Here is a 12,654-nt window from a genome sequence, read left to right as displayed (position 1 = left end):
ATAATTCTTTAAAAATACTATCAGTGAAAGAAACTGAAAACAGTAGAGACAATGATCATTTTTAATCCATTATTTTCCTCATATAGACATGAGCTCTAAAGAAAATCTCTCTCATTTGTCCTTTATGTCAACTGAGCACATGCCTGGGGTTTCTACATGTCATCTTTAAATGTTTGAAAGTAAATAGGGGGCTCACACCAATGAGTACTTGCCAGAGCAGTCGCTGCCAGTGTCTTCGTCCCCGCAGTGAGCCACAGCCACCCCCTGCCTCCTCAGGAGTCCCTCCAATAGTAGCAGTAAAGTTTAACCATTCAGAGGACCTTCAAGATGGTGGAGGAGTAAGACGTGGAGATCAACTTCCTCCCCACAAATACGGCAGAAATACATCTACATGTGGAACAACTCCTACAGAACACCTACTGAACACTGGCAGAAGACCTCAGACTTCCCAAAGGCAAGAAACTCCCCATGTACCTGGCCGTGTGATTGAAAGGGTCTTGGTGCTCCAGCTGGGTGTCAGGCCTGAGCCTCTGAGGTGGGAGAGCCGAGTTCTGGACTACCAGAGACCTCCTGGCTCCACGTAATATCAAATGGCGAGAGCTCTCCCAGAGATCTCCAACTCAACGCTAAGACACAGCTCCACTCAACGACCAGCAAGCTCCAGTGCCGGACACCCCATGCCAAACAACTAGCAAGACAGGAACACAACCCCACCCATTAGCAGAGAGGCTGCCTAAAATCATAATAAGTTCACAGACACCCCAAAACACACCACCAGACGTGGTCCTGCCCACCAGAAAGACAAGATCCAGCCTCATCCACCAGAACACAGGCCCCAGTCCCCTCCACCAGGAAGCCTAAACAACCCATTGAATCAACCTTAGACACTGGGGGCAGACACCAAAAACAATGGGAACTACGAACCTGCAGCCTGTGAAAAGGAGACCCCAAACACGGTAAGTTAAGCAAAATGAGAAGACGAGAAATATGCAGCAGAGGAAAGAGAAAAATAAAAACCCACCAGACCAAACAAATGAAGAGGAAATAGGCAGTCTACCTGAAAAAGAATTCAGAGTAATGATAGTAAAGATGATCCAAAATCTTGGAAATGGAATGGAGAAAATACAAGAAACGTTTAACAAGGACCTAGAAGAACTAAAGAGCAAACAATGATGAACAACACAGTAAATGAAATTAAAAATTCTCTAGAAGGAATCAATAGCAGAATAACTGAGGCAGAAGAACGGATAAGTGACCTGGAAGATCAAATAGTGGAAATAACTACCACAGAGCAGAATAAAAAGAAGGACACTACATAATGATCAAGGCATCAACCCAAGAAGAAGATATAACAATTGTGAATATTTATGCACCCAACATAGGAGCACCTCAATACATAAAGCAAACGCTAACAGCCATAAAAGGGGAAATCGACAGTAACACGATAATAGTAGGGAACTTTAACACCCCACTGTCACCAATGGACAGATCAACCAAAATGAAAATAAATAAGGAAACACAAACATTAAAAGACACATTAGACCAGATAGACTTAATTGATATTTATAGGACATTCCATCCAAAAACAACAGAATACACTTTCTTCTCAATTGCTTATGGAACATTCTCCAGGATAGACCATATCTTGGGTCACAAATCAAGCCTTGATATACTTAAGAAAACTGAAATCGTATCAAGTATCTTTTCCGACCACAACGCTATGAGACTAGATATCCATTACAGGAAAAATCTGTAAAAAATACAAACACATGAAGGCTAAACAATACACTACTAAATAACTAAGAGATCACTGAAGAAACCAAAGAGGAAATAAAAAAATACCTAGAAACAAACGACAATGAAAACACGACGGCCCAAAACCTATGGGATGCAGCAAAAGCAGTTCTAAGAGGGAAGTTTATAGCAATACAATCCTAAATTAGGAAACAAGAAACATCTCAAATAAACAACCTAACCTTACACCTAAAGCAATTAGAGAAAGAAGAACAAAAATCTACAAAGTTAGCAGAAGGAAAGAAATCATAAAGATCAGATCAGAAATAAATGAAAAAGAAATGAAGGAAACAATAGCAAAGATCAATAAAACTAAAAGCTGGTTCTTTGAGAAGATAAACAAAATTGATAAACCACTATTCAGACTCATCAAGAAAAAAAGGGAGAAGACTCAAATCAACAGAATTAGAAATGAAAAAGGGGAAGTAACAACTGACCCTGCAGAAATACAAAGAATCATGACTGATTAATACAAGCAGCTCTATGCCAATAAAATGGACAACCTGGAAGAAATGGAAAAATTCTTGGAAAAGCACAACCTTCTGAGACTAAACCAGGAAGAAATAGAAAATATAAACAGACCAATCACAAGCACTGAAATGGAAACTGTGATTAAAAATCTTCCAACAAACAAAAGCCCAGGACCAGATTGCTTCATGGGTGAATTCTATCAAACATTTAGGGAGAGCTAACACCTATCCTTCTCAAACTCTTCCACAATATAGCAGAGGGAGGAACACTCCCAAACTCATTCTACGAGACCACCATCACCCTGATACCAAAACCAGACAAAGATGTCACAAAGAAAGAAAACTACAGGCCAGTATCACTGATGAACATAGACGCAAAAATGCTCAACAAAATATTAGCAAACAGAATCCAACAGCACATTAAAAGGATCATAAATCATGATCAAGTGGGGTTTATCCCAGGAATGCAAGGATTCTTCAATATATGCAAATCAATCAATGTGATGCAGCATATTAACAAATTGAACGATAAAAACCATATGATAATCTCAATAGATGCAGAAAAAGCTTTTGACAAAATTCAACACCCATTCATGATAAAATCTCTCCAGAAAGTAGGCATAGAGGAACCTACCTCAACATAATAAAGGCCATATATGACAAACCCACAGCAAAGATCATTCTCAATGATGAAAAACTGAAACCATTTCCACTAAGATCAGGAATAAGACAAGGTTGCCCACTCTCACCACTATTATTCAACAGAGTTTTGGAAGTTTTAGCCACAGCAGTCAGAGAAGAAAAAGAAATAAAAGGAATCCAAATTGGAAAAGAAGAAGTAAAACTGTCACTGTTTGCAGATGATGTGATACTATATAGAGAGAATCCTAAAGATGCTACCAGAAAACTACTAGAGCTAATCAATGAATTTGGTAAAGTAGCAGGATACAAAATTAATGCACAGAAATCTCTTGCATTCCTATACACTAATGATGAAAAATCTGAAGGAGAAATTAAGGAAACACTCCCATTTACCACTGCAACCAGAAGAATAAAATACCTAGGAATAAACCTACCTAAGGACACAAAACTCCTGTATGCAGAAAACTATAGGTCACTGATGAAAGAAATTAAAGATGATAGAAACAGATGGAGAGATATACCATGTCCTTGGATTGGAAGAATCAACATTGTGAAAATGACTATACTACCCAAAGCAATCTACAGATTCAGTGCAATCCCTATCAAACTACCAATGGCATTGTTCACAGTACTAGAACAAAAAATTTCACAATTTGTATGGAAACACAAAAGACCCTGAATAGCCAAAGCAATCTTGAAAAAGAAAAACGAAGCTGGAGGAATCAGGCTCCCTGACTTCAGACTATACTACAAAGCTAGAGTAATCAAGACAGTATGGTACTGGCACAAAAACAAAGCACAAAACCAGTATGGTACTGGGAGAAAGAAATATAGATCAATGGAACAGCATAGAAAGCCCAGAGATAAACCCATGCACATATGGTCAACTTATCTCTGATAAAGGAGGCAAGAATATACAATGGAGAAAAGACAGCCTTTCAATAAGTGGTGCTGGGAAAACTGGTCAGCCACATGTAAAAGAATGAAATTAGAACACTCCCTAACACCATACAGAAAAATAAGCTCAAAATGAATTAAAGACCTAAATGTAAGGCCAGACACTATAAAACTTAGAGGAAAACATAGGCAGAACACTCTATGACATAAATCACAGCAAGATCCTTTTTGACCCACCTCCTAGAGAAATGGAAATAAAAACAAAAATAAACAAATGGGACCTAATGAAACTTAAAAGCTTTTGCACAGCAAAGGAAACCATAAACAAGACGAAAAGACAACCCTCAGAACGGGAGAAACTATTTACAAATGAAGCAACTGAGAAAGGACTAATCTCCAAAATTTACAAGCAGCTCATGCAGCTCAATATCAAAAAACAAACAAGCCAATCCAAAAATGGGCAGAAGACCTAAATAGACATTTCTCCAAAGAAGATATACAGATTGCCAACAAACACATGAAAGGATGCTCAACATTACTAATCATTAGAGAAATGCAAATCTAAACTACAATGAAGTATCACCTCACACCGGTCAGAATGGCCATCATCAAAAAATCTACAACCAATACATGCTGGAGAGGGTGTGGAGAAAAGGGAACCCTCTTGCACTGTTGGTGGGAATGTAAATTGATACAGCCACTATGGAGAAGGGTATGGAGGTTCCTTAAAAAACTAAAAATAGAACTGCCATATGACCTAGCAATCCCACTACTGGGCATATACCCTGGGAAAACCATAATTCAAAAAGAATCATATACCACAACGTTCATTGCAGCTCTATTTACAATAGCCAGGACATGGAAGCAACCTAAATGTCCATCAACAGATGAATGGATAAAGAAGATGTGGCCCATATATACAATCGAATATTACTCAGCCATAAAAAGAAATGAAATTAGAGTTATTTGTAGTGAGGTGGATGGACCTAGAGTCTGTCATACAGAGTGAAGTAAGTCAGAAAGAGAAAAACAAATACCGTATACTAACACATATACATGGAATCTCAAAAAAAAAAAAAAAAGGTTCTGAAGAACCTAGTGGCAGGACAGGAATAAAGACACAGATGTAGAGAATGGACTTGAGGACACGGGGAGGGGCAAGGGTAAGCTGGGACGAAGTGAGAGAGTGGCATTGACATATATACACTACCAAATGTAAAATAGATAGCTAGTGGGAAGCAGCCGCAAAGCCCAGGGAGATCAGCTTGGTGCTTTGTGACCACCTAGAGGGGTGGGATAGGGAGGGTGGGAGGGAGATGCAAGAGGGAGGAGATATGGGGATATATGTATACGTATAGCTGATGCACTTTGTCATACAGCAGAAACTGACACAACATTGTAAAGCAATTATACTCCAATAAAGATGTTAAAAAAAAAAGAAAGTAAATAGGCATGCTAAACCCAGCTTACATTTGTTCCAACTGTTGCGGCAGCAAATGGAGACCCACATTAGGTGCAGAACATTATTTTGATTACTGTTAAGTGTTCCCAGAAATGCACCTGATTGTCAGGTTTTCAATTCTGCCAGTTCATTTGAAATGATCTGCTTCCATCTAGCATGGGTTTTGTAAAGCATAGTTACAGATTTATATATAATGTTTTACATATGACTCATTGTTCTTAGAATTTAGAGATTATTAGACCTACATTATCAGAAATACAGGCAGCACAGAAATACATCCAAATTTGAACTAGTCTTCTGTAAAGTGAATATCTCTTGAATAAGGCAAATAGACTCTTGAGTATGTAGAATAACTGAAATTTAAAAATTGTCCACTCAGACCTCATTTTAGTCATTATTTTAAACATTTTTCCAGACAAAATCTTTTACAATTACCTAAATTGATGAGAGTACTTCATTTCCTCTCCCTGTCCACCCTCTGGTAACTGTGATCATGACCAACAGAATTTCAGATTTCTATATTTTTAAAGATGTGAAAAATGTTCAACTCCGTGAAAATGTATAGGCCAAAATGCTGGGAAAACACCCAAAAAATATTTATTCTAGTTTACTGGACCCGTGACTTTATAAGTTACCCCATGGGCTTTAATTTATAAGCTTTTCAACATAAGATAAAATTGTGTAGTTATTTGTTTCATTGTGTTCTCCAAAGGACTATTAGCTCAATGGGGGCAGGGACCCTTTCTATTTTGATCTCCGTTGTAGTCTCAGAGATGATCATACTACCTGGTACATAATTAGCTCTCAACAAATATTTATTGAATGAATTAATGAATTCTGTGAAATTGCCAGAATATAGCAGCATAGAACGTGATGGAGTTAAGTGTTGTGGTAACTAGACCCTAAATAATAAAAAAGTTATCTAACCACATGTGACTTTCTTGGTTTTCCATCTCAGGAAATATGCCAAAAAATGTGAATAACTCAAGGCAAATTAATTTCCATTACTAGAAAAACAATTTACCTGCAACACTAGAGTAAAAACAACATCTTTATATGTAAATAGTTGTTCATCGTTCCCACAGTTATTTGAGTTCATCTTTGATAAGCGCTAGTGTTAGTTAGTATTACTCTCCCTATAATTTTGCTCCCAAAGAAAAGATTATACTGTTTATATTGATCTATATGCTTTATTAAATAACTTACCTTTAAGCGCTTCTCTTTTTGGTGGTCCAATATTCCCAGGACCCATGGCTCCCATTGCAGATGAACTATTTGACTGGAGGAGAGGAAAAAAAGTCCAACATTCTGTAATTACTACTTGTATAACTTACATGACCAGTAATACTTTAAATTTGATAAGCTTTCCATCTACAGTTTCATTAACGCTTCCCAGTTTAATTATCCATTGTTGTTATATAACCAAGAGACAGATGTCAAGTATTATTTTGAATGTGTTTTCCTTGTCCTTTCAAAAAGTATTTGCTTTAATAGACCCCAAGGCAGAATTGATCTTTGATCAGACTAAATCCCCAGTTCCAGCCCAGTGAATCATGTATTCTTGGGGATAGGGGAATGAGCCACATTCATCTCTTTGAAGGTTAGAACCCAGTGTTAGAATAAAAGCATCGACCCCTTTGGGTTTTGGCAGTTGTCTGGTCATAGTTAGATGGGGGACAGAAGTATGGGAAAGTTTTCTAGAAATAAAAACAAACCACTAAATAGAGTCTAAGTATTTAGACATCAAACAACTCATTCAAAAGTCTTGATAATAGCTTTTACTTCTTTCCACTGTGGATATGAAATACTTCTTCGTCCCATCACCTCATGACACTGAACTACTGGATTTAAACAGCAACCCCAAATTAATAGTGTCAAATACATGCTGAACCACTTCAGTCTTCATGCAAGTTCAGGTTTCTTTTGCCATCTTCTGTACGAGCAGACATACCCCCTGTATGGGACAGGGACAGCAGACACACCAGTAGAAGAAGAGTTTTCTTTTTTCAGCTGAGTATAGTGGCAACCACCTCATTGGTCCCTGTCAGGAGTTCTTTGATACTTCAAGAAAATCCCAATTTTTTTTTTTTTTTTACTAATTGTTCTTGCTGATGTCAGACTCTGCAGCTCCAATTCACTCCATTGCTGGCAGTCAAAACTTCTTATCGCGTGGTCCTGGCAAACTAGCACCTCCAACTCTCCTTTTCCAGGCCCCTGCCCTTATCTCCCAAGACTTCAGACAGGTACACAAGTTATAATGTCCTGTTTGGGCAAGAGGAATAGGGTCTGTCCTTGGAAGCTGGTGGAAAAGCTCATCTGTGTCTTTTTTATGCTAAATTATTCCAACAGCTATAAATTAGAAATTAATCTGTAACATCTCAACGGTTTCTGAGACAGAACTCTTGCTTTCCAAAAGGTGCTTCAAAAGTGCTATGTCTGCTGTTAAGGTGTTACAGGCATTTTTATGTGAAAATCCCAAGACAATATTCTATACATTTTTTTCTTTTAAATCACTAAAGTCATATAAACTTGCAGTGCTTTTCTTAAGTTATTAATCACCAGAATATTAATAATACTAACAGTCAATCAGGGTAAAGCATTTTTTGGAACCTGAGGGCCTCTTGTTTTGTTGAGTGCTTCCTTCCACAGCAAATTAAAATCCATAGAAATAAAAACTTGAACATTCCTGACAAAAATTGGTATGCTTTCCATGGACAGTGATGATTGGATCAGTATATCAGAACAGAGGAGGAGTTTCAGTTTATTAACTTAATGAAAATAAATGATTAAAAATAAAATTTTCAAGTGAAAAGATGGATCAGGGTAATAAAAACATTAAAAACCATCTGGCAATTGTTTCTATAAGAATATCATTTCAGCCTCTACCATGAATCTACATCCAATTATCTGAGCAATTTATCATTGCAATTCATGCCACTTTGCAATATGTAAGAGAGTTAGAACATCCTTGTTACGTTGTCTGTGCAGAGTGGTAAACCTTATTTCCCAAGGTCTTAAGATCCCCTCGTGAGACAACATACTCTCTTCCCAATTTCCTATATTCTTAACAATTCTTTGTGGGGATAGTGTAAATAAACCAATGTGTATGCAACAGTTCTAAATGCTGTTTTCAGTGAGTGTATTTTCAAAAACACTTCGCTCTTGTAATCGTTCCACAGTTCCCAAGATTAATACATGTTAAAAAATGAAAAGCCGTTTCTCTCCTGGAAAATTTAATAGTTCATTACAAACATTAATTTTTCTCCCACTGTTCTGATACCCCAATTCTATATCCTCTAATGATATCTGTACTGTGGTGTCTGAATGACCACTTATCTCAAAATTGCTTATAACCCAGATATACAGAATCATACATTATTATAGTAATTTTCCTCTATATATTGTACAATTTGGTAAAATGATTCTAGTCTCTCTATTCTCATAAGCACTCATCTTTCCCCTGGAAACACCTCTAGATGCAAATAAACATCTCCATACATAAATGCCAAAGGAAACAGGCTTTGTAACCAGGGGAAATTCTTATCTCTGAATCTGTTCTAGTTACAAGTTCCACTTCCCTTTATTCCAGATCGCTGTTTCTCTATATGACATACTTTTTTCTATGTAACATAACTTTACCTTTTCTATACTTTTTCTATATGGCACAACTTTACCTTTCCCAGGATTTATCATTCTATTTCAGCTAAGGTAGCAAAAACGAGTTTGCCTTCCCAAACTTATTGATATATTGCACTTAACTTTTTCTTCTGTGTCATATTTGTTGTATATATTCAATGCTGTTACTAATGGCCTGCTTTTTCTTTCCTTCTTTGGCCTCTACTAAGAATTCTCCGACTAAAACTTCTTGGTTCCTAATCCTGGCTCCAAGCTGACTCAGTTCCCCTCCTCCACAAATTTTATTTCCATTGCATGTCTTATTTGATTCTGCCCTGTTCCACGTAACTTCTTCCTGGAGGGTGGAAGCTCATCCAGTGTCAATCTGGTTGACACTGGATTGGCTGCCTATTTAGATTATGCTACTTGTTTTTCCACACTATGGCAAAAAAGAATTTGGGGAGGAGAAAATTGATATGTATGTTCACGGGAGATGGTTTATTCACGGTAAACTGGTCATGATAACAAAGAACATTAAAATAGTTTAAAGCAAATTAATATATTCTGCTATAGTACGAGACTTTTTTATATACATTTATTTATTTTATTTATTTATTTTTGGCTGCCTTGGGTCTTCATTGCTGTGCGAGGGCTTTCTCTAGCTGCAGGGAGCGGGGGCTACTCTTCGTTGTGGTGCGCAGGCTACTCACTGCGGTGGCTTCTCTTGTTGCAGAGCACAGGCTCTAGAGTGCGGGCTCAGTAGTTGTGGCACGCAGGCTTAGTTGCTCTGCGGCATATGGGATCTTCCAGGACCAGGGCTCGAACCCCGGTCCCCTGCATTGACAGGCGGATTCTTAACCACTGTGCCAACAGGGAAGCATCTATAGTATGAAACTTCTGCCGCAAATTTTGTTTGCCTTCACATAGGCAGTCTGATAGCCAAGGTTTGCTAATATCTAAGGAGGAGGAGAATGGAGAGCAGGGGGTTACATGGAAGTATTTTGAGTATTCTGAGCTTACTGGCAGTGACTGTGGAATGGGCAAAGGTCAATTCATGCAACTCTCCTACCCAAAATGAAGCCCATCTTGCTGCTGCAAACCTCCCTGAGGTTCCCTGTCCTGACCCCAAATGCTATTCAACTAATTAGATTCCACAGCTCTATCTGAGCATGTAGCCGGAAGCCAATTTTAATAGGGTGAAGCTAGTTTGTCCCCTTATTTGGCTCAAAATATTTTCTGTTCTGCTTTCATGTGTAGACAAATTTTTAAAAATTAAGGGTTTGGGGGCCCTAATTAATACTGTCTAATTAAAATTATTTGTTTTATAGAAATATTGTCTAGGCTTAAAAATCCTAGCTACCACTCTTTGTAATGGTTGTCCAGCATTCTTTGGCCATAAATATAAATGACAAACATTTTGAAATGTGGCTATTGCTACCATAGTTACAGAACTCTTTTCTTATTCAGTGTTCAGGTAGTTTACAAAAAAATATAATTACGTCTGCTAGAAATGTACTAGAGGTTATATTCTCATGCATAATCAGTCCTGCAACCTCCTGTGAATGTATTAGATGACAGAGCCCTGCTCCCACAGCAAGGTTGGAACAAGTTGTTCAAATACAGTTTCACAACCTAGTGTGATCAGAACTAATTCATCTGTAGGTGTATAACCACCTGTCCGGACTCAAAGTCATCCTCTTCTGGATAAAGCAGCTTAGAGAGAGCCTGCAGAGCTGAAACTGAGGAAATGGTTTCAATTTCCATATTTTCGGATTCCATATTTTCAGCTTCTGCATTTTCAGATTCCATATTCTGAGGAAGAAGATAATCAGAAAGAGGTATTTTAGTCTTCTATTTTATTTAAGACATGAAGATTTTTCTAAATTGTCATATCTCCCTTCTTTCCCTGGGTCACTCCATTATCTCTTATTCCTCCTTGAAAATCCTTGTAAACTCCTTCAAATATATGTATTTTGCTGACTCACAGACCTGGGGCAGCAAGTAAATGCAAGTATTCAGCTTGCTTTATTAAAACTTCGTGCTCAATCTAACAAGCATTTCTTGAGCACCTACATAGTGGTTCTCAGATTTTAGTGTGTTTAAGAGTCAATTGGGGAGTTAGTTAAAAATGCACATCCTTAAACTCTACCCCAAGAGAAAGGGTATGTCAGTGTCACGTAGACTTTTGTGGACTACCTTTTTATCTGTCTAATATATGCTGTCTAGCTAGTATATTCCTATTCAGTGAACTGAAAAGGACGTTTGTTGGGGGGAATGTCTCAAGGAACTTTACTCATTTCACACTTTTGCCTCAGGCAGGCCGGTATCTTCTGCTTTATTTAAAATTTTAATCAACCCTTGATGTTGCCTTGCATTATATTGCTGTTTGAGACCTCTAGTGGGTTGGTTCATTAACTTTAGTGAAAGTTCACACAAAATAAATTGTTTTTTCTGATTATAATAGTGATACTATATATGTCTATTGTGGAAACTTTAGGAAATAATACATTAAAAGTAGAAATAAGAGAATCACAACTACTTGTAATCCTACCAACCAGACATCAGTCTTTTAAATAATCTCTACCGTTATATTTGGAGTAGGAATTCAGGATCTTTAAAAATCTTGGGAGTGTCAAACTTTAATGAATAACCTGAATAAAGACTGTAGAATTAGGCCTATTGTTAGTGATTTGGGCATAAATATAATAGGAATCTTTTCTACACTTCTGCTGATATTTTTTGAACATTATTTTATAAAATTAATTCACAGGAAGCATTTCTTTAGTGCTTTTATTAAATGATCCACTAAAATTTTTGTGTTGTGCCTAGAACAGTAATACAAAGGAATTCTCAAAAGTGTGCTGGTACAATCACCTGTCAAAATCAATCTGCATGTAAATGGCGTTTTACAAATCTTTTGTTTTACTGTTATATTTTACCATTATTTTGACTTTCCTTTTTAAAAGGAAAACTGATCTGAATGCTTATCAGAGATGTCAAGGGTATGAAACAAATGTTAAATTGCCCTACAGATCTAGCACAGAGGCAAGTATATCATAGTGGTTAAGAGTAAGGGCTCTGGAGTCATGTTGCTTAGATTTGTATCTATCGTTTACTTCCTAGCTCTGTGACTCTGGGCTACATCTTTTAAACTAATAATGATGTCCAATAACTTAATGATAAAACTTATTACATTGAAAACTCATTAAATTGGAAAAGGTGAAATAAGAGCCGATTAAAACAATCTTCTCTCACAGTATGGTCTGGTTGTCTGCTATGGAAATGCATAATTGACACATTAAATTAAACAAAGAGGCTTCTGTTTATATTTTTAAAGTCCTAGCTGATTATGTGTTCATTAAATATTTACTTAACATTAAAAGCAAAAAGTTTATTGAAACATTTTCTACCTTTGACAGTGAAAGGGAAAAATGGATCCAGATATCAGATGCAATGATATAAATGGTATTTTGAGTTGAGATTGTACAATGAGACTTTTAAAAAACAAATATAGCCGAAATTGTTTTACTATTCCAGCATTACCTACCTTACAATATTGTTGTGATGGCCGTATCATGCAACGTAGGTAAAAGAGTTTGCTAAAATATGAAAAGCTTTATAAAAATATCATTATTATTTGGCACATAGTGCCAGCACCCACAGGTACACGATGATGAGGCTTGCTAGAGCTTAATGGTGGGCTGGTGAGAGGGGAAGAAACTGGAACCAGTAGAATTAACCCAGAAGAAGGGTATTCAGAAGTGCCAAATATAG

At 37.1% G+C, this 12,654-nt stretch overlaps 1 protein-coding gene across 3 annotated transcripts in view; it reads right to left on the bottom strand.

Annotated features, from left to right (window-relative positions):
- The window catches only part of DNAAF6 (dynein axonemal assembly factor 6), a 58,276-nt gene that overhangs the window by 41,651 nt on the left and 3,971 nt on the right, over nucleotides 1–12,654 (bottom strand). For 2 of the 3 annotated variants that reach the window (XM_082447797.1, XM_082447795.1), the window contains exons 2-3: nucleotides 10,552–10,692; nucleotides 6,472–6,544 (exon numbers count right to left, since the gene is read on the bottom strand). In XM_082447797.1, the coding sequence (XP_082303923.1) occupies nucleotides 6,472–6,544; nucleotides 10,552–10,689 (211 nt within the window). In that variant the 5' untranslated portion in view covers nucleotides 10,690–10,692. The remainder of the gene's footprint in view (nucleotides 1–6,471; nucleotides 6,545–10,551; nucleotides 10,693–12,654) is intronic. The other variant, XM_082447796.1, reaches the window with a different exon arrangement.

The sequence above is a fragment of the Balaenoptera physalus genome, assembly GCF_965194825.1.
Source record: "Balaenoptera physalus genome assembly, chromosome: X".
In the NCBI taxonomy this organism is placed as follows: Eukaryota; Metazoa; Chordata; class Mammalia; order Artiodactyla; family Balaenopteridae; genus Balaenoptera; species Balaenoptera physalus.
The sequence above is the reverse complement of the archived record's forward strand: the minus strand, read 5'-3'. Positions and strand labels throughout refer to the sequence as shown.